We start from the raw sequence: 22,127 nt of genomic DNA on the forward strand, positions 1-22,127 counted from the left end.
TAGTGTATTAACATTTTCACTGTATTAGTTTAGAAAATTAATTAAGATAATTCTTTGTAGGCACTGGCCAAGTCACTCAGTGGATAAAGCATTGTCCCAGTGTACCAACATCTTGGGTTTGATCCCCATACATAAGATAAGCTATCAATGTATATATAACTAAATGGAACAACTAAGTGGAACAAATTGATGTTTCTTCCTCTCTCTCTCTTCCTTCCCCCCAATGAAAATAAAAATTTTAAATAATAATTCTTTGTAAACAAAGACTGTCACATAATATTGACACCTAAGGCAATGCTCCATAAAGAAAAAGTGCTTAATTATATTTAATCAGTGAATAAAATATGTAAAATTATACCAAAAATTGCATTTACCTTTTAAAAATAATTTTATAGCAAAATTCTTAATTTTAGGTAAATACTTTAATATTAGGTAATAATTATATGACATAAATATTACATACTATAATTGTGACCTGGCTGGCTGGCTCAGTGGATAGAGCACTGGCCTGGCATTTGGACTTCCGGGTTCAATTACTGGTCAAGGCACACAAGAGAAACAACCACTTGCTTCTCTTCCTCTGCCTTCTCCCCCTTCTTTACCTCTTCCCCTCCCACAACCAGTGGCTGAATTGGTTCAAGCTGTTGGCCCCAGGCACTGAGGATAGCTTGGTTGATCCGAGCCCATCAGACTCAGTTACTAAAGATAACTTGGTTGATTTGAGCACTGGCTCCAGACAGGGGTTGCCAGGTAGATCCCAGTTGGGGTGCATGTAGGAGTCTGTCTCACTGTCTCCCCTCCTCTCACTTAATTATATAATTTTCAGCAGAAAAACAGTGTATTTTCATTTCCTAGAACACAATTACATCACACAATAATTTTGTATTTTTTTATAGATAGTAAATTTTCCCCCTGAACACATAGGATCAAAACAGTCACGGAATCAAAAACTTTCCCTTTAATTTTATATTTTGTATATTTAATTTTCTGAAATTGATCCTTACTATATAGTTCTGAAGAGTCTCTTCTCATATATTGACATCTAAAGATTTTCAAAAATAACCAAACACATCTGTATTTTATATCCAGGACTAATATCAGCTATTCTTTTACAGCAAAAATGTTGTTATTTTTTTTAATCTCAGAAGTGGAACAAAAAAACTAGGAAAGAAAATTGGGACCTGTATAGGAGCAAATGTCCTGCTACTTTAAGTTATGCCACTGAGATGACAGGAATATATGAAGAGAGGTTTGAAGCTCTGTCTCTGTTCTATGTCTAAGCTTTTGCTCCCCAGCCTCACTACCTGAATCTCTAAAAACCACAGAATATCCTCTAGGCAAAACTTGATAAACAAAATTCACTCCTGGTCTATATATCCAATTAATGTCTGTTGACTAAAATTAAATATCTACAATGTAATAGTATGAATAGACCCAATGATTAAATAACACTCAAGAAAAGCACAGACTAGTAGTTAGGGAGACAGACACATAGCAGGTATCATGAAACAATTGAGACTATCCTAGGAAATACTGCAAAATTATTTATATAAGCTGATATAAAAGAAGTATTTATAAAATAGTCTTTAAGTCAATACTAAGTAGCAATAACAAGTAGATAAAGTCATTTAGAGTTGAGTCTAATGTGAATGTCCATTCATATAAAATATTCCTATTAACTACCATTATTTTAGAAACGCCAAATTATTTCATCTTAATCATGAGCTTTGAAATCAGAATGACCTGGGTTTAAAACGCTTTTGCTCTTAAATTGTTACATGATGTCAGCCAGTGGCTTAACCTCTCTCTACCTTAATTTCTTTATCTCACAAAGTTTTATAAGGACTACATAAGATCATATATGTACCTTGGCTACATTTTCTTTTTTTTTTTAAGACTTTCTTTAAAATCTTTTTTTTTTTTTCCATTTTTCTGAAGCTGGAAACAGGGAGAGACAGTCAGACAGATTCCCCCATGCGCCCGACCAGGATCCACCCGGCACGCCCACCAGGGGCGACGCTCTGCCCACCAGGGGGCGATGCTCTGCCCATCCTGGGCGTCGCCATGTTGCGACCAGAGCCACTCTAGCACCTGAGGCAGAGGCCACAGAGCCATGCCCAGCGCCCAGGCCATCTTTGCTCCAATGGAGCCTTGGCTGCGGGAGGGGAAGAGAGAGACAGAGAGGAAAGCACGGCGGAGGGGTGGAGAAGCAAATGGGCGCTTCTCCTGTGTGTCCTGGCCGGAAATCGAACCCGGGTCCTCCGCACGCTAGGCCGACGCTCTACTGCTGAGCCAACCGGCCAGGGCTAAAAACTTTTTTAAGGCTTTATTCATTTTTAGGGAGGGGAGAGAGAGAGAGAGAGACATAGGAAAAGATAGAGAGAAGGGGGGAGGAGCAGGAAGCATCAACTCCCATATGTGCCTTGACCCAGCAAGCCCAGGGTTTCAAACAGGCGACCTCAGCGTTCCAGGTCAACACTTTATACACTGAGCCAACACAGGTCAGGCTTGGCTACATTTTCTAAGCTAGTATTTAATAAATGGTCTTCTAACAGGTAGTCATATAAAATTCTTTAAATAAAAATCTTTTTGAAAAAATTAAGAAATCTTTCATAATGCAAATACTTCTCGATGTTAGTAAATTCATTTATCTGAAAGTGAAAATTAATACATTAATGAGAATTAAAATAGCCATCAAAATTAACTTTTTAATTTGCTTTCTTTACTCAGGGAGAGGCAATAATGTAATGCCAAAAAATAATTCTTTCTTATGATTGAACAGTACATTTTAAATGATCACATGCATGATATTTAAATCACCTGGGAGGTATTTTAGACATGCACAACCTTAGTCTCAACACAAGAGATCCTGATTTCAATGTTCTGGAGCGGGTTTTTTTTTTTTTTTTTTTTAGTTTCCCACATGATTCTAATGTATATTTAGGCTTGAGATTACTACTCATTTAGATTCTAAAAAACGTCTGATTTGTTCAAATCTTTTTCTTTGACCCTATTCTTAAAGTCTTCACAGTAAAATAAGACTCAATAGACTAGAACTTTTTAAAGAAAGGCAGAATATCACAGTGGTTAAGAAAAGAACTCCAGTACCATAAACCTAGTTTGAATTATAGTTCCATCACTGACTGGCAGTGTGATCTTGAAAGAGTTAAGTTCTATGTATCTCAGTTTGATCATCTGTTAATGATCATAATAATATTAGCAGCACTAGTAGATGTTATTATCCAGTAAGTAAATGCACATTCAGCATTTAACGGCTGGCAAACAATAATTGCTTTATCAGTGTTAGCTAATATTTAGGATGCATAATGATAATTTTTATAACCAAAAAAATAGGATACTGTATCCAAACGTAATAATAATATATTTTTTTCTACTCTGGGCTAGTTCTTAAATAAAATGTACTGATCATTTAATTATGAGAATTCTATTGGACATATGGATGTAGACTATATAGTAATATAAAATCAATAGCAAGAAAATCAAGTTGAAAAATTTCTCTGGTGAGTGATTCTGGTGTTTCTGTAAATAAAAGTTACTCAAAATATTTTGTATTTCATATAATTCACTAAGAATGGCAAAGAAAAATGAGTCTTTATAGAGGATTTTTACACTTAAATTTGCTAAATTTTGAACTACAGAGGTAAATTACTCAAGAATTCATTTCTTTAAAAAATACTGAAATTAGAAAAAAAGGACATTGAATTTTAAACAAAAGTGATTGTGAAGTAGTCTTACTCAAACATATTTCTCCCCTTACTGTTAAATCATTAAACTAAGGAGAAAATGGCATGATTGTGTTGCCAAAAATATATTAAACAGATGTACACATAAATACAAAATCAGAGAAATTTAGTTTCTTGATGTGCATGTTTGATTCCTGGTGACTAAAATGTTTAAAAATAAGAGTAGAATTTAATTTACACCTACATGTTATAAGACTCTATGAAAGCTCTTTTTCAAACAATAAATTCTTCCTAAATAATTTTTAACTCACCCGTTTAGATCGCAATTCACTGGTCAAAGAATTAGATTCCTCAGAGGTATTTTTATTCCCTGCGTTAAGTACATCAGGAGAAGGAACTATGAGTTTTGTGTAAGTTTCCTTTTTGGCTTGATTTACCAAAGATAAAGGTTTCACATTGGACACCAATCCCGTAGACTGTATTACACTTGTGTGTTTGTTCACAGATTCCTCCTTTGCCTGAGAGCTTTGGAAAATAAATGGAAGCTGCTGTGACAAAACCTGAGGCTGCTTCTGCTGGGATTGGAATGATGAGTGAGTCTGGGATTCAGACACAAGAGGTAATGGCTGGTGTATTCTTTTTTCCTGGGCTTTTTCAGCTGCTTTCTGTCCATCTGCTTTTGGGTCTAAAATGCCATGTAATAGCACCTGTAAATAAAAGTTAAAAGGCAACAGCTTAACATCTTTACTTAAAACAAAAAAACCGCAAGCAGAAAAAAAGGGAACATTAAAAAGTGTTTCGTCTGACTGGCGGCAGAGCAATAGATAGAGCATCGACCTGGGACAATGAGATCCCAGGTTCAAAACCCCATGAGGTCCTGGGTTCGATTCCCGGCCAGGGCACACAGGAGAAGCGCCCATCTGCTTCTCCACTCCTCCCCCTCTCCTTCCTCTCTGTCTCTCTCTTCCCCTCCTGCAGCCAAGGCTCCATTGGAGCAAAGATGGCCTGGGCGCTGGGGATGGCTCCTTGGCCTATGCCCCAGGCGCTAGAGTGGCTCTGGTCGCAACCGAGTGACGCCCCGGAGGGGCAGAGCATCATCCCCTGGTGGGCAGAGCGTCGCCCCCTGGTGGGCGTGCGGGGTGGATCCCAGGTCGGGCACGTGCGGGAGTCTGTCTGACTGTCTCTCCCCGTTTCCAGCTTCAGAAAAATACAAAAAAAACCCCAAAAAACAAACAAACAAAAAAACCCCAAGGTTCCCAGCTTGAGCAGAGGTTCATCTGGCTTGAGCGCAGGCTCACTAGTTTGAGTGTGGGTCACTGGGTTAAGCGCAGGATCATCAACATGATCCCAGTGTTTTTGGCTTGAGCCCAAAGATCACTGGCTTGAGCAAGGAATCACTGGCTCTGCTTGAGCCCCGGGGTTAAGGCATGGAACAACTAAAGTGAAGCAACTACGAGTTGATGCTTCTCACTCTCTCTCCATCCTCTCCCCCTTCCTGTCTGTATCTCTGCCTCTCTCTCTCTCTCTCTCTCTCTCTCTCTCTCAGAAGAAAAAAGTATCCTAGCAACTTATGATAGATACATTAAGCTCACTAGAAACATGCTAAATGTTTTTAAAAAATGTTTCTCCATCTCATATTCCCTCTTTTGCAAAAGTAAGAACTAAAGGCAATGATTAAATTTAAATTTTATGGACTTGTAAAGTCAGAATAAACCAGTTAATCCCTAAATATGAATAACGTGTGGCTACTGCCAAAGGAACTATTTATACCTGGTTGTTACTTTTCTGTTGTGCTTCACTCTCTGAATCAGAATCGTCTTCTTCACTTTCTTCAATACTTTGATCTTCCTCCTCTTCATCATCATCTTCCTCGAGATCATCTGAATCACTACTACTAATGCCTTCACTTGAGGTGTCTGATGATGTCCCCGAATCACTATCACTGTTGCTAGAACTTTCCATAGCTTTCTTCCTTGGTTTCTGGATAAAGACAAGATTTTTACCAAGACTTTTTTTTTTTTTTTGAAAAAAATTCAAGTTTTAGTGAGGTATGCTCTTTTAATTTTCAACTGATATTTTCAATATCAAAATGTCTTTTTAAGAAATAGGAAAAGTCATCTGTTCTAAGGGTAATTAGTCAACAAACTACTCAAATTAACTTATGTGACAGGAATTCTCCAATAAAATATACAAGCTATGACATGTATAGAGTATTGGAAACCTCAACACAGAGTATTATAAAATACAATGAGTAATTTTAAAAGTAATAATTCAAGTGATAAGAATTACATACATAAAGTTCTACACTTAACTGTAGTCTTCTTTCTTTATGCAGATAGTGAGTTAATAGCCAAATACATATACATGTCAAACACACCTTTCTCGGACTAAAATGATGCCTAAGGCAGAGTTCTTGCCTTCAAGATACTTATATCCTAGTGGTGTTGGTGGTGGTAGAGTGGACAGATGATTAATATAAGAATAAATAACTCCATACAGTAATAATGCATAGAAAAGAATAAAATAGGTAGGCAAAGGACTTATGGGCTGCTTTACTTAAGGTCAAAATTTTAATTATTTTCTATTTTCTATCATAAAAATAAATATATGAAAAAGATTAATTTATGAAATACTTAAGATTCTAAGGATGAAAGAAATCCAAAGTTGGTAGAAAGGTATATTAGGTCACATAAAAGGGAAGTCTGGGGCTTAAAGAATAGGGAATAGTAGTGGATAAAAAGAGGAAAAATCATGAGATGAATTATACCTAAATAACTTTATAGCAATGGAAAGGTTAAAATTCTACCAATAGGAGAACTGAAAAGCGGTAATTTTGAAATTATAAAGTAATAAGATTGAGTACAATCCAAAGTTACTTAGGAACATTTCAATAGCATTTGCTGATAGGCAAAATAAAGAAAAAACATAGAAAAGGTAATACATTACTAAAGCAAGAATCCCAAAACCTATGGTCTTAACAGAAACAGGGCCTTTCCTGACTACCGGGATTGGGCAGTAAGACAATAATACACCTCTTCAGCACGTAGCCAGGTTTAAGCCATAATTACAGATTGCAAATATATATGCTTTCTTTTGTGCCTTCTGAAATTTGATTCCAATGAAATAAAATGCATGTAAGTGAGGAGAGTTACTCCTGCTGTTTTATTCTGCTTCCAACAGTCCTCTGTGTTAACTGCTCCAAACTAGCAACTGTAATGCTTCCTCCAGAGACCTGACTTCAATAAGCCACCTAATAGTTACTACCATTCCTGAACTATCTCCTCTGTCACAGTAAAATAGAGAGTGATGATAAGCCAAAGTAAACATTAAAGGAAAACAACAGTAATATAGTAATATTAAGCCTAACATTTGTTAGGGAAAGAGCTCTTTCCTTGCAACCAAAATCTGTTGGGGGTTTCTAAGCACCTATAGCAAGACTATGACAATTATGATGAATCTAAACTGATGTTATCGCTTTTGTTTTTAGTAGGGACTAGCGATGAAAGGAAGAAATAAAGGAGCTATAGTGATTTGGCAGGGAGAAATAAACTCCTATTCCAATGCCCAAGTAATCTGTGTAGTTTTTTATTTAAACACTGCATGAAAAATGGAGCCTATACTCCTCAAGAATGGGGTCCAAAGGTGCAGAACATACGGCTATATGGGGTGTAATATTCACTTACAAAACTTGTTGCAGCCAGCAGATTCCTGGGTCCCAATCCCAAATGGCCCACAGGGATCTGCATTAACAAGCTCTCAATGTGATTCTGAAGCAGGTGTTTTGTGTAGCATATTCTGAAAGTGTGTAAAGAGTCTGTGCTTTTATAAAGTAACAACTTTAGACCCCATTAAAAAAAACAAAAACAGATGTGAGCAGAAAAGTCCAGGTTATTAGAAAAAGAGAGAAAAATAAGTTCCAATATCACCAATTTCATCTCCTTAGTTGCTATTATTGTGTGTGTTTGTGTGGGTAGTTCTTTTCTGTTCACACATAATTAAGTAGTATGTCTTTTTAATTCATTTAAATATTTTAAAAATGAGTCTTAGGTTAATCAAAAAATGATCAAAGGAGCGCTTATTAATCCAGTGGCCCAATCCAATCTGGGAAAGCATTTCAGAACCCCCTCTTTGAACTTTCATTTCACTGTATACTTGTTTCTTCCAATAAAACTCAAACACATATAGGCCATTATGTACCAGGTCTAATTGCTCTAGTCTCGAGGGATGGAGGGGTGTGACAAAGAGAGAGCAACTCTGTCCAAGTGGGATATGAGTACTTTTAGAGATAAACACCATGAGTAAAACAGGACAACTGGATAGATAATACATATATGCTGGGGGTAAAGTGAAGATTTAGATGCAATCATCAGGTATGACCTTTCTGAATTAAGACCTAAATGAAGAACGAGGTAAGAACCCTTCAAGATGTAAAAGAGCAAAGGAAAAGGCTTTGATGTGTTCAGAAAATGGAGAACTCAACTAGACCAGCTAGAATGGCACAGGGAAGCAAGGGCATAGGAAATAGGGCGGGATGGACTGGCAGGGGTCTTATCATGCTGGGTTTTGTAGGCCATGGCAAGGATTTTATTCTAACTGGGATAGGAAACTACTGGAGGGAGTGAGAACATGTGATGTTTTAAAACCAAGAAGACCACTTATGTTTTAAAAACATTGTTTGGCTGCTGCAGTTGTTGGAGGAAAGCCAAAGCACCGAATGACTTTCTGTTCCCATCCTGAGTAAGTGAAGGTTGAGACCAAGCATACGTGACGAAAGGCAGTCGCGTCCCGAGAAGGCTCAAGGCCGTGATGCTCGGCCCTGCTGGAGCTTTCTCAGGTCAGGAATCAGACAGCAGATGGTGTGGTGTTATGTCTCAGAAAGGGCAAGAGAAATGTAATCAGTTTTGCAAAACTAAGTAATAAAATTGGACACTGTATTCTGCTTGTTAGTTTCTCACGCATGATGTCATGTTTCTGCTTAATAAATTGGATATCTGATCTCTCCAAGGCACCTCAGTCCTGGAGAGACTGGGGTCCCCCACCTGCAGTATTGTTGCTGCCTCATTCCTTTGCGCTCCTCATGAGACCTTGAATACTAACAACAGCAGTAACATTCATTTCTGTGGCAGCAGGAATGGAAATTATTCAACCTTGAATTGTTTTTTTTTTCTCAACAGGCTGTATGTTTGTGTATTTTAATTTGTGACTTACTATGTTTAATTTAAAATGTCTATCTTTATTCTAAATATGCATGCAGACTAAATGAGGAAATTGAACTTAATCAATGATTTCAATAAGCAGTACAAAGCTATGACACCATACCCTGCAGGAAGGATTATCAAAATTACCTGAAGAACATTTTTTTCAAGCTACATAAGAAGAAGGCTAATGAAGCAACTTTTTTAAAAAAGCCTTTAAAATTGAAAATTACTGGGTAAGAAAGTATAGAATCATTTTCTTTAGTGCCAGTGCCCTTCATCCTCACTTTACTTGAAAAACATACTACCAAAAATTCATAGCAGACCATGTATTATCTAAAGGTGCTCTTCTTCTAAAACCTTAAATTCTAGTCCAGTACCCCTCTCTAATAGCCCATGTCTCTCTAGTGTTAATTCTATTTAGATGTCTATGTACATCACTACGCTACCTCAGAATCCATCTCTTTATAGCAGTGTAGAGGTACCTCTGTAATTTTTAATTCTTGTTACTGGAACTACTTTTCACTTTAACAGTACTAATTTTGTTTAGGAATGTCAATCTAGATTCTTTAGCAGAACTAAGGACAGGGTCTGTTTCTTATCCATGCCTTTGACGTCTTTCTCAATGCCTTATACATTGCAGAAGTAGAAGATTTCAGATTTTGGCACTACTTCTAAGAGGTAGGATACTGTAAGATTTCTTGTTTTGTTTTTTTGTTAGATTTTTACTTACTCATTTTAGAGAGGGGAGAGAGAGAGAGAAGGAGGGAGGAGCAGGAAGCATCAACTCCCATATGTGCCTTGACCAGGCAAGCTCAGGGTTTCAAACCAGTGACCTCAGCATTCCAGGTCAACGTTTTTATCCCCTGTGCCACCACAGGTCAGGCAGATAGTGTATGGATTAAAAATATGGACATTCAGCCTGGCCGGGTGGCTCAGTGGATAAAGCACTGACCCAGCAAGCCAAAGGTCTCAGGTTCAATCCCCAGTCAGGGAATCAATGAGAAGCAATGAATAAGAGCACAATTAAATGGAACAACTAAGTGAAACAACGAGTTGATGCTTCTCTTTCTCTCAAATCAATGGAAAGAGTTTTTCTAAAAATATGAACATTCAACTGTTAGAAATATATATAAAAATATATCCATGGCAAGATGTGTAGGATTTGTTCCAAAATACTATGGGAGTAAGGAATGGCTGGTGTTTCAGTCAGTATTTGGCAAGCAAAGAAGCTGGCAGCAGCACAGACAGGCCCTTGGAGCTCACACTAGTGGGAAGCCCTTGGAACAAGGGCAGAGCACACGAAGAGGACCAGGCAGAGAGACGCGGGTCAAGCAGGCCACAGAGGTAAACGTGGTACTCAATTCCTCTCACTACCACATCAAAATGACAACTACAGAACACCCATCCTTCAGAACAGTCTGAGCTCTAGCTGAACAGAAGTCCCACAGGTAGGGATGTAAGGAAGGAGCAGAGGCAGATTTAACAGAGGGCGCACTGGGTGCGCACTCTGGGCCCCGACTTCTGAAGGGCCCCGCAAAACCCCAACTTTACACTTTTTTAATGACACCAAGTTTGGTTTCATATGTGCAATTTTAACATTAATGGTACATAATATTTTTTATTTACTTAAAAATATGGTTAACATGTATTTTTATTTTCCCTGTCTCTCTCTTTTTCTTTAAGGGACCCAATATTTTCTTCTGTGCCCGGGGCCTCAACCAACCTTAATCCACCTCTGGAAGACGCCACATTGAGACTGGTAGGAGGGGTGGACACGCTGAACGGGCTGGTTCTACATCCACGTGTGGTGAATAAAAATCAGGCAGCACCCCAGCTGCAAAGGTTCCCCTTGAGGAGCAAGGGGTGCTAGCCCCATACCAGGCTCCCCAACCCAGGGTTCCAGTGCTGGGAATAGAAGTCCCCATGACTTCTGGCTGTAAAAAGCAACAGGGACTGTGGCTGTGTGATACAGATGGCTGCCAGAGTCCCAGGTGCTCCTCTTAAAGGGCCTGCACAGACCACACGGACACATGCCCGAGCCCCAGTGCTGGCACGGCAACTCAGAAGGCTCCAGGGACACATGAGAGGAACTGACCTGTCCGGAATTAGGATGAAAACTGGAGAGGCAGTTTTCTCCCAGACAGAAGAGCTGGCAGAGGCCACTGTTCCTTTGCTGAACCCTGCCCCCATAGAGCTAGCATCTAGGTGCCATATCTGAGCCTCCATCACCCCGGCATTCTCTGTTTGCCTTGCCCTACCTAACTTGTGGTCCCACCCAAGATGTTTTCAGTGGCTTTTCCATATGAATAGCCTGTCTTGGCTTATGCTTCAGACTTTCCTAAATCTTCCAAACAAGCAGCATCTGGCCAACCCTTGCCCACGCTCCATACTTCTTGCTAAGGGACCCCTGGCTCGGCACTACCTGCAACAGGCCTTGGTTCACAACTTGGCCTCTCTTGGGCACCTTAAGCCCAACACGAATAGCAGTCATATGCAGATCACTCTGCAGATCACTTTGTAGCTCATGCTGAGTGGCCCCAGCAGAACACAGGCAGGCAACTTCTGGGCAGTCCCAGAGCCATAACACCTGGTAGACGGTTATCAGACCACATAGAAGCACCACCCAACCTCCTCCACAAGGGATACACTGAAGGAGCAGACTCAGTGCGCACCAGAGCCCCACTGAAGTAAGTCCTGCTCCATGGGGTGGGTCCCTGCACAGCTGACCCTCCACAGTGGTCACAGCCGGTTTTTGCAGTGGCCTGGGGGTAAATCCCTCCCACTGATGTGCCAACAGAAATCAAGGCTCAACTACAACAGGGGGGTGTACACAGTCGATACGGCAGTGGGGGCACTGTGAGCACCTGAAATGCCCAGCTCAGGTGAACAGGGAGGCTTTGCCACAGGACATCTAATACATTAGGCCACTCTACCAAACCAGGGAAATGTAGCAGCTCTACCTAATACATAAAAACCAACACAGAGAGGATGCCAAAATGGGAAGACAAAGAAAAATGTCCCAAATGAAACAACAGAACAAAAGTGAAGAAAAAGAACTGTTGAACAAAATGGAGATAACCAATCTATGATACAGAGCTCAATGAACTTAGGGTAAGAGCAGATGAACTTAAAAAGAACTTCAGGCCCTGGCCGGTTGGCTCAGTGGTCGAGTGTCGGCCCAGCGTATGGATGTCCCAGGTTTGATTCCTGGCCAGGGCACACAGAAGAAGCACCCATTTGCTTCTCCAATCTTCCCCCTCTCCTTTTTCTCTCTCTTCCCCTCCCGCAACCAAGGCTCCATTGGAGCAAAGTTGGCCCAGGCACTGAGGATGAATCCATGGCTTCTGCCTCAGGTGCTAGAATGGCTCCCATTGCAACAGAACAATGCTCCAGACAAGCAGAGCATCACCCCCTAGTGGGTTTGCCGGTGGATCCCGGTCGGGTGCATGTGGGATTCTGTCTCTCTGTCTCCCCACTTCTCACTTCAGAAAAATACAAAAATACAAAAATACAAAAAAAAAAACTTCAACAGCACAAAACAGGATATGGAAACCATAAAAAAGAAGTAGTCAAAAATGAAAGAAACACTAACTGAAATAAAGAATAGCTTAGAATTAACAATAGCATAAAGGAAGCCAAGAATCAAAACAGCAATTTGGAATACATAGAAGCAAAAAACTGATTCAGAACATCAAAAATGTCCAAAAAAAGAATCCAAAAAAATGAGGACAGTGTAAAGAGCCTTTGGGACAACTTCAAGTGTGCCGACATTTAAATCATGGGGGTGCCAGAAGGAAGAAAGTAGAGAACAAGAAATTGAAAACCTATTTGAAAAAATGACAGAAAACTTCCCTAAAAGTGTGTTACGTACAAGGGAGCTCCCATAAAACTATCAGCTGATTTCTCAACAGAAACTTTTCAAGCCAGAAAAGAGTGGCAAGAAATATTCAAAATGATGAAAAGCAAAGACCTACAACCAAGATTATTCTATCCAACAAAGCTATCATTTAGAGTCGAAAGACAAGGAAAATTTGATAAAATAGTTACTTAGGATTAAAAACCAGAACGAGGGAGGCATGTTGTTCAGATTTAACGTTCAGATGAATGCTGCCTGGAGTCAGTGTCTACCCATACCCGTTCTTCCTGCCATGGTGTGTCAGCAGCTTCCCAGCCCCCTTGATAAATTGTCGCGATGGTAGAGAAAGCGATCTGTTCAGGATCACAAACTTTTGATGGTCTCTCCCCAGAAAACCAGGCCCTAAAAGTGGTTTTCATAAAATTTAGATGAGAAGACACCGCTCTATTTATTACCTTTCTTTCCAAAATGTTTGCAGTCAATGCTAAGGCTTTAACTCAGAATAAGCCAAGACTTCTCAATCAAGAAGAAATTATAAGTGGAACCAAAGTCACTGATAAGGGTGCACTTACTCAAAATTCTGGACATAATGTGTTCATTCATATAGGTGGAGGTATCTCAGCTTACTTGGTTGAATGAATGAAACCAAGATTCAATGGTGACCTACATTTAATAAAGTTGAAATGTCACAGCTTCCTTGGTATGATGTGGAAGAGGTTTATTTACAGTGACAAAAATATTAAGAGTGAGTGGATTTACCACATGCAATCTGCACAACTACCCTCGTCTCATATGGCTTCTATGCCAAATGAAGTCTAGTCAGGAGGCAGAAATCACATTAGCAACTTGAATAGGAAAATTTTATCACAAAGAATTATTAACTCGTAACAGAAGATGAACTACTAAGGGGAGAAAAGAAACCTTGAAAAATTCTGGAACAGGAAATGAATGGAATAGCCACTTCCTGTAGGGCTGAGGTATATTATTCTAAAATAAAGTTGGAAAACGGCCTCTGTCCTCCAACTGCTCATTACCTAAGGCTTAGCTTCACACTTTGTTAAAGACTGTGGCTATTGCCCACTGGATGGCAGAGAAGTTCACTGAAATATCACAGCTCCAGATGGAATGCCAGAAAAACTTTCTGGGAATCTCTTGGCTGGGGTGCTAGTAAAATTAGTTCGAAATCTCAGTGGTATTCCAGCTAAACTTACTACAGTGGTTTCCCCTTACCCACAGGGGATATGTTTCAACCTCCAGTGGATGACTGAAAATGCAGATAGTACTGAATCCTATATATACCATATACATACACACCAAGGATAAAGTTCAATTTATAAATTAGGCATACTAAGAGATTAACAATAATAATAAAGTGGAACAATTATTAATTATATATTAATATATATATTATATATAATATAATTCTCTCTCTCTATCCTTCCCTCCCCCCTTCACTCTCTCTAGTAATTTTTATACTATTTAGTCCACACCTATTCGTGAATCTGTGTAACTACCCCTTACTTGCAATAAATGGCTCAGTGTCATTTGTTTCAGGGACTCCCTTGCTGAAGTCTTTGTACAGGCTCACTGTCTGGTACAACACATCGTTGTCAACTGAAACACGTTTTCTGTTCATGTCTTCCACTCACAAATTTAATATCTTTGCTATCTTTTTTTTTAAGTGAGAGGATGTGAGATAGTGAGACAGACTCCCAAATGTACCCCAAATGGGATCCATTTGGCAACCCCTGTCTGGGGCCGATGCTCAAATCAACTGAGCTATTTTTCACACTTGAGGCTGACACTCAGGCCAACTGGGCCATCCTCAGTCCCCAGGGCCAACACTTAAACCAGTCGAGCCACTGGCTGTGAGAGGAGAAGAGAATAAGAATGGAAAGAGGAAGAGGAAGAGAAACAGACAGTTACTTCTCCTGTGTGCCCTAACCAGGAATCAAATGTGGGACATGTACAAGTCAGCCGACACTCTACCACTGAGCCAACTGGCCAGGGCCATGTCTTTGCTATCTTACTTAAGCACTTAATACACACTATGGCCATAACTTTTGCAGTTTAAGGTACAACAACAAAACTAGCACAAATTTCTTTTTCCTTCTTCACAAATTAACAAATTAAAAATTCTTTTATTGTGGATCTTTGTAACCGCAGGATAATTTGTTTCATGTCTTATGTCAAGAACTTTTACCTTTTCACTTAAAGGAAGCACTTTATAAGTTCTCTTTGGCATGTCCGAATTGCCAGCATCATTTTCCATGCACTTTGGGACAACTATTAAGTAAAACAAGGGCTACTTGAACACAAGCACTGTGAAACCATGACAGTCAATTTGATACTGAGATGGATACTCAGTGACTAACAGGCAAGTAGTGTATACAGCCTGGGTAAACTGGGCAAAGGGATAACTCACATCTTGGGTGGGATGAAGCAGGACAATGTGAGATTTCAACATGCTACTCAGAAAAGCACACAATTTAAACCTTATGAATTGTTTATTTCTGGGATTTTCCATATAATTTTTTCAGACAGCGGTTGACCAAAAGTAACTGAAACCACACAAAGTGAAACTATGCGCAGACAAGGAGGAAACACTGTAACAGCTGCCTGTTGGAATGCCAGTGAAACTCGGGAGACGATGTGTACTACTGAGTCTTCTACACACAACTGGTAACCACAGTGTAAGAGGAGAAAGAAAACACTGGAACCAGGAACAAAAAACCACTTCCCCTTCCAGTGTTTCTCCGAGACCTCCTATTGACAAGATCTAGCATCGTGCCAAAAGGCAAAAAGTAAAAAGATGAATTTAGAACTGAGAGGCCTTACATTGATTACCTGTACAGTTGGGGATGTAACAAGATAAAATTAGCCATAAGGTAGTAACTATTGAACCTGAATAACTGGTATGCAAGATTATCATGCTATTCTGTCTGCTCTGTTTATTTGAAAATTTCTATAATAAAAGGTTTTTTATTTTGTTCCCCTAAAGCATGAGCTCTACCGTCAACCTGCCTGACCTCAAATCCTGGCCAACTATTTTAGGGCTTTGTTTTCCCATGTGTAATAATATTACCTACCTCATTAGGTGCACAGGGAGGACTGAAACAGATATTACATGCAAAGCAATTAGTACAGATCTGGTATGTTCTCAATAAATCTGCGATATTATTACTATTTTTATTACTTACTGGTGCTGGCAGTTTTAATTTTTAAGATACATAATATTAGTACCACACCATAAAAATAAACATCCACAAAAATGGAAGTTGATAATTCATAAAAAATTATTCCATAGATTCAGGTGGTTTGCCCTTTTGGTTGCTACATATAGACCCATTAGAAATTTGTCCTTCAAAGATTAATTTACCTTATCCTTGATTTTGTCTGCTCTAGCATCCAATGGCTGGTTTTTGTTTTGATCCTGATTACATTTCCGATTTCCTCCACCTGAGCTTATACTTTTAGTCACCCCGACGGAACTGGAAGCGGTAGTGGATAGTACAGATGTGTTGATACCAGATACTGATGATGTACTGTTTCCATTTATTGACCCATTTACACCTTGAAAATAAAAATAAAGATGTTTATATAACAGAATGTATTTAACCATATAAAAGAATGAAGTAATACTATAGGCTATAGTGTGAATGATTCTCAAAAACATAATGCTATCCCAAGGTTCTCTTTACCAGGCCACAGTCACAGAGCTCCAGGAAAAAGCTACCTGGTCTCAACTCTCCAGGCAGAGGAGAACAGAAGCTTCATATCCATGCATGCTGCAAATGGCTTTTTCCAGGCTACCTGAATCATTACCAGCTAGAAGCAGCGGTCATGGGGACTTGGACATGAGCTGCAAAATATAGAATGGTGACAACAATTCCAGTGCCATGCGGACTTTTCCTGTGGGGAACTTTCCTGGACTCCTGATCCCTGTGACAGCTCCTAACAGACTGAACTGTGGTTGGGTTGCATTTTTCAGGGATTTGGCATGGTGATGGGGCCAACTTGGACTTGGGGAACATGTTAAGGACACTACTCTTTTAGGGATTCTTGCTGTATTGGCCAAGAGTTTGCTTTTTAAAGGCTTTTAATCACTGTAAAAAAAAATAGAGGACTGGATGAAGAAGATGGGGCACATATACACCATGGTATACTATTCAGCTAGGAGAAATGGTGACATTGGATCACTTATAGAGGAATGGTGGAGTCTTGGTAGCATTGTGCGGGGTGAAATAAGCGAATCAGAAAAAAACAGGAACTGCAGGATTCCATACATTGGTGGGACATAAAAGCGAGACTAAGAGGCATGGACAGGAGGGTGGTGGCTATGGGGAGGTGGGGGGAGGGAAGGCGGGAGAGGGGGAGGGGGAGGGGTACAGAGAGAACTGGATGGAGGGTGGTGGAGGATGATCTCGCTTCGGGGGATGGGTATGCAACAGAACTAAATGACAAGATAACCTGGAAATGTTTTCTTTGAATGTATGTACCCTGATTTATTGATGTCACCCCATTAAAATAAAAATTTATTTAAAAAAAAAAAAAAAAACAAAACATAATGCTAAGTGAAAGAAGCCAAACACAAAAAGTCCCAAATGGCATGATTCAATCTATGAGAGGGTCACAATACATCAATCCTTTCGGGGGATGAAACCACATGGAGGTGATAGTTGTATAACAATGTGAATGCATGAAGTACCATTAAATTACTCACTTTAAAATGGTTAATTTTATGTTTATGTGATTTTTCACTTCAATTGTTAACACATTTAGAAAGATAATTAAATGCAAAAACACTCATCCTTTTAGAGCAAACTCCTCCAAATACTAACTCAAGTGAAAAGAAAGATAATAATAAACCATCTAAAACAATATTATAATTTGCAAATGGTAGTCTAATATCGTTAACTCCAAAAATATTAAGAATCATTTAAAAGAAAAAAGGAATACTAGGTTATTAGTTTTAATAAACTTAATGCTTAACTACAGAAGAAGTGAAATATTACACTAGGTTACATAAAAAAGCTACTGAGATACAGAGGAATAGGCACAGTTCGGAGTTAGAAGCCCTGGGTTCAAATTCTGACTAGGCTACATTAATTTGAAAGCAACATTTTCTTGAATAACTTATTTAACCTTAGTTGCAAAAAATACTAAATGGTATTTAGCATTGGTTGCAAATTAGCATACTTCCAATCCTGAAGAGTAATTAGAAGAATTAAGCAAGACAATGTGAAAGCATCTAGCACAATGCTCTATAAATGTTATTAAACTTGAATTCTACTGATAATAGGTCTTGAAATGGAGGATTTTTAACACTTCATATACGTCAATATGGATACCTTTTTCAGGACCATTTCGATGACTCTTTCCTGAAGTCCTTGAATGGAATGAAGAAGAATCATGATTCTGGGCAGGAGGCGCAAACAGTGGTGGAATTCCCAGTAATGGTGGAAAGAAGGTTGCCCCCGTACGGGTATGAACATCTGTTGTTCGCCACCACTCTGTACCTCAGACAAACACCAAACAAACAAGCAAAGCAATTGAATTAACTTTCCAGTTAATGTAACAATGTTCTTTTATATTTTATTCCTAAAATAAAGTTTGTTTCAATTTGGAACAGAATTGCTGAATTGCACATGGTTCTGATCATCTTTCTAATTGTAAGATTGTTAATCAGAAGTTGTACAATCGTCATTCCTCTCATTAAGATAGTATCCAAGAATCTTGACTCAGCAGTCTCTTTGAGTTCAAGTTAATAAAGAACAAAGGTAGTCTATGGTTTTAAAAATAAAATGGGAAACTTGTAATAGTAAAGAGTTATATGACTCTGCTGACTTATACCATAATTTTCTAAAACAGTAAAGAAACAAAGTATTTAATACTATACCAATCTATTTTACTACCTTAGAATTTAAGGTTACCATCTACAACCAATAACAAAAGTTTCCTCAAATTACATACAGTATAGATCTGGCTCTGATAAACCAGGTACTTTAAATAATAATACAAAGACTATTATAATCCAATATACCTCAAATGCCTTATGGAAGAAAATGTTCTGTACTCAAATATAAACATAATGACAGCAAAATCAGTAAGCCTTTTTTTTTCTTTTCCTTTGTTCTTTTTTCTCTTTTGGACTAAGAATGAGAAGTGCTCAAAGAAGATTTCAAAACAAGTAAGTCACATTAAAATATAAAAGATGTATAAAGTTTCTGTCCTTAAAGGTAATGACAAAAGCTTAAATTCTGGTTATACTTTCTCTCATAAATTACAAATAACAACAATTGTTTTATCACTGCAAAATGACTAAGGGTAGAAAATCATCAAATGCAATTTAGATGTTCAAACTGTGGCTCTCAGTTAAAATTTTTTAAAAAAGAGAAAAGCCATATTTTATAGAATACATTTTTCAAGGGAGGGTAAAGAATAATATAAGATTTGAAAATAATACAAAGGAAGGTCTTGCATTGCCCCTTCTAAAATCTCAGAAACAATCTTTTCCAACTGAGTAACGGGCTAGATTACCAAATTAGTTATAACCATTATATTTTTCATTGATTGTAACAACGAAGAAAATTAAAGGAAAAACCCACAAAAATATAGCATAGGAAAATTTCAATATTGTCAGTATATTATATTATATGGTCTGTAAGGTTTTCTAGAAATATCGCTTGTCATTTAAAATAAAATGAAAAGCAATGTGCACCTTCATTATCTAATGGCAAAACCTGTTTTATTGTTGTTGTTAAAAAGTGAAATGTTCATGGTGCTGCCATTCTGAAAGGTCTAAAAAACAGTATAAGCAGAAAACTGCAAAAGCTATTCTTCTGCACTGCAGGAAGGCGCTGCTAGTGAAATGACACCAATGTATATTCAGCAATGCCTGAATGATGGGAACTCAACCAAGAATAACTACACAAGAGAATTAATCATTTATCCACTGTTTAGATGAAAGAAGTGTATTTAGATAGGAAGAAAGACTGTGTATTTTGGGCTTTATCAGCACAGTTGGAATCTATTGTTATTTATAGGTTTGAAAATGAGGTTCCACATAGCTGACAAAAAAGCACTGAGGTTTTCCAAAGATATTTATTTAATATAGAGTCTATAATTAAAGCATTATAGTTGAATGTATGGACTTGGCAAACAACCAACAAAGTGGTGAAGTAATCAAAGTATAGTAAAATTCAAGTATTTTTTACATAAACTCAGAAAACACAAAAATGTAGTACTTTAGAATGTCAATGGTAAATAAGTACACAATAGGGACTAGAAAAAAAGAAGACAATTGGAAATGTGTGGAATAAATAAGCTGACACTACAGGTAAAAAACATCAAGTAAATAAGATGAACTGAATAAAAAGATAAAAATGGTAGGGCTTCTGACTACAAACTTTACAAATGTTTAATATTTCATAGAAATAATTTACTTTTGTTAAGTGAGAGCTTACTTATCTTCCAAATTGAAGAAAAAAAATTAGTTATTCACAAGCTAGCTTGTTTATAATACGATATATACAAAATAAGAATTAAATAAACCAGTACCTGATGAATTTCTAAATGTATTCAAAGGAAGTAACAACATAGAAGCAACATTAATCATATTCAACTAAAAGATTCTAATATTTCAGAGTCTACACTAAATCTCAATTTAAATCTAGAAGATAGAGTAGAATTTCAAAATCTTTCATACTTGAGAGAGCCAAATACTTCATAAAATCCATGGTAATATAATATAAAAATATAATAACCAAAAATTATGATATTTTTAAAGAAATTACCATGAAATACAATTTCAGTATTAAATATAATTTTATTATCCTTAAGGTCCATTAAATATTGCATCTGATGATTTAACCATATGAAATGCAGATTAATTTACATGTCCATAAAATCTAAAATTACAGTCTTAATCATTTAAAATTTCTAGTAATTTCTTCATTGTGTGTCATATTTATTTATTAGGTGATTAAAAAAAATTTGTCATTATGATTACCCTTTTGAATAAAGCCAACTATAGAGAATTAAATTTGTTATTATACCAAACCTACAACTTAAATTAAGTCCTCTACAAGTAGGTATAGTTTCTGTTCATTTGGAAAAATAGTATGCTTCTATAGTCATACTTTTATCACTAGCAATTGTGTCTTATAATTCTCCTAAAAACTATTAACAACATGTACTATGTTAGTGTATTTCTCAGTGCATCGCCCAGTGCACAGAACATAGTAAATGCTCAAAGAACTACTATATATACAATAAATGAGGGACTGAAAAGTTTATGTAGATTAAGTGAATTAAATTTTCTTCTGTACTATAGAAGTATCAACATTATTGAAGTCCAGATGAGTAATTCTTTATACTTGTTAACCATCATTCCAGTGCAGAAGGTATTAAATTTTAATAATGTAATAATTATAGTGGTTTAGAAATGCTCAAAAGGAATACTATAATAAAGCATAATGAAACAAAGTTTAAGATACTAGCAAGTATCTGTATTAATCTCACCTATTTTGATTTTAATTCAGCAATCCTGTATTTTAGCAAATATTTATTGAATGCCCATCCTGCTACACAACCATTCTAGAAACTGAGTGAATTAAATTTCTAGTAGTATTTTTAAAGCAAATGTTAAGATTTAGTTTAATACTTTAACTTTCTACTCACAGTATCCTTCCCCATATCCCCTCTCCTTTAGACAAATGAATTAAAGAACTAATATGTTTCAAAAAACAGTACTTGAAATATACAGTTAACCATCTTTCTATTTTATATCTACATATGTATATAGATATATAGATATATGGATATATAGATATATAGATATAGAAGCACTTGACATCTTATTACCCAATAAAGTGGGCAAAAGAAAATATTAATTATAGTTACCAATTATGTACTATATGTGCCAAATGCATTTGGCATTAAACATGGTTCATCTCCTTTAATCTTCACAAGAACCCTAAAAGCAGGTACTATTATTTTTGTTATCCTCAGTTTTCAAATGAGAAAACTATGGCTGAGAGGTCAGATTATTTGTTCAAGGTCACACAGCTAAAACACAGAAAGTCAGATTTTAATTTAGGTTTATTTGTACTCAAAATTTGTTAATTAGATTTATGCTCTAATTTTTAGACATCCCTTACTAGAATTTATTAAAGTAAAATTAATCACTGGAAACACTTAAAGTTTAGTCTTTCAGCCCTCGCTGGTTGGCTCAGCAGTACAGCATTGGCCTGGCATGTGGGTGTCCCAGGTTCAATTCCTGGTCAGGGCACACAGAAGAAGCACTCATTGGCTTCTCCACCCCTCCCCCTCTCACTTCTCTCTCTCCTTTTCCATCTCTCCCTTCTC

The 22,127-nt window shown here is 37.5% G+C and overlaps 1 protein-coding gene across 7 annotated transcripts in view; it reads right to left on the reverse strand.

Annotated features, from left to right (window-relative positions):
* Positions 1–22,127, reverse strand: part of BAZ2B (bromodomain adjacent to zinc finger domain 2B) — a 457,412-nt gene that overhangs the window by 93,389 nt on the left and 341,896 nt on the right. For all 7 annotated transcript variants that reach the window (XM_066346467.1, XM_066346473.1, XM_066346468.1 and 4 more), the window contains 4 exons: positions 18,110–18,277; positions 16,138–16,331; positions 5,475–5,684; positions 4,016–4,411 (listed from right to left, as the gene is read on the reverse strand). In XM_066346467.1, coding sequence (XP_066202564.1) covers positions 4,016–4,411; positions 5,475–5,684; positions 16,138–16,331; positions 18,110–18,277 — 968 coding nt within the window. The remainder of the gene's footprint in view (positions 1–4,015; positions 4,412–5,474; positions 5,685–16,137; positions 16,332–18,109; positions 18,278–22,127) is intronic.

This window comes from Saccopteryx leptura, chromosome 7, assembly GCF_036850995.1.
Source record: "Saccopteryx leptura isolate mSacLep1 chromosome 7, mSacLep1_pri_phased_curated, whole genome shotgun sequence".
NCBI lineage: Eukaryota > Metazoa > Chordata > Mammalia > Chiroptera > Emballonuridae > Saccopteryx > Saccopteryx leptura.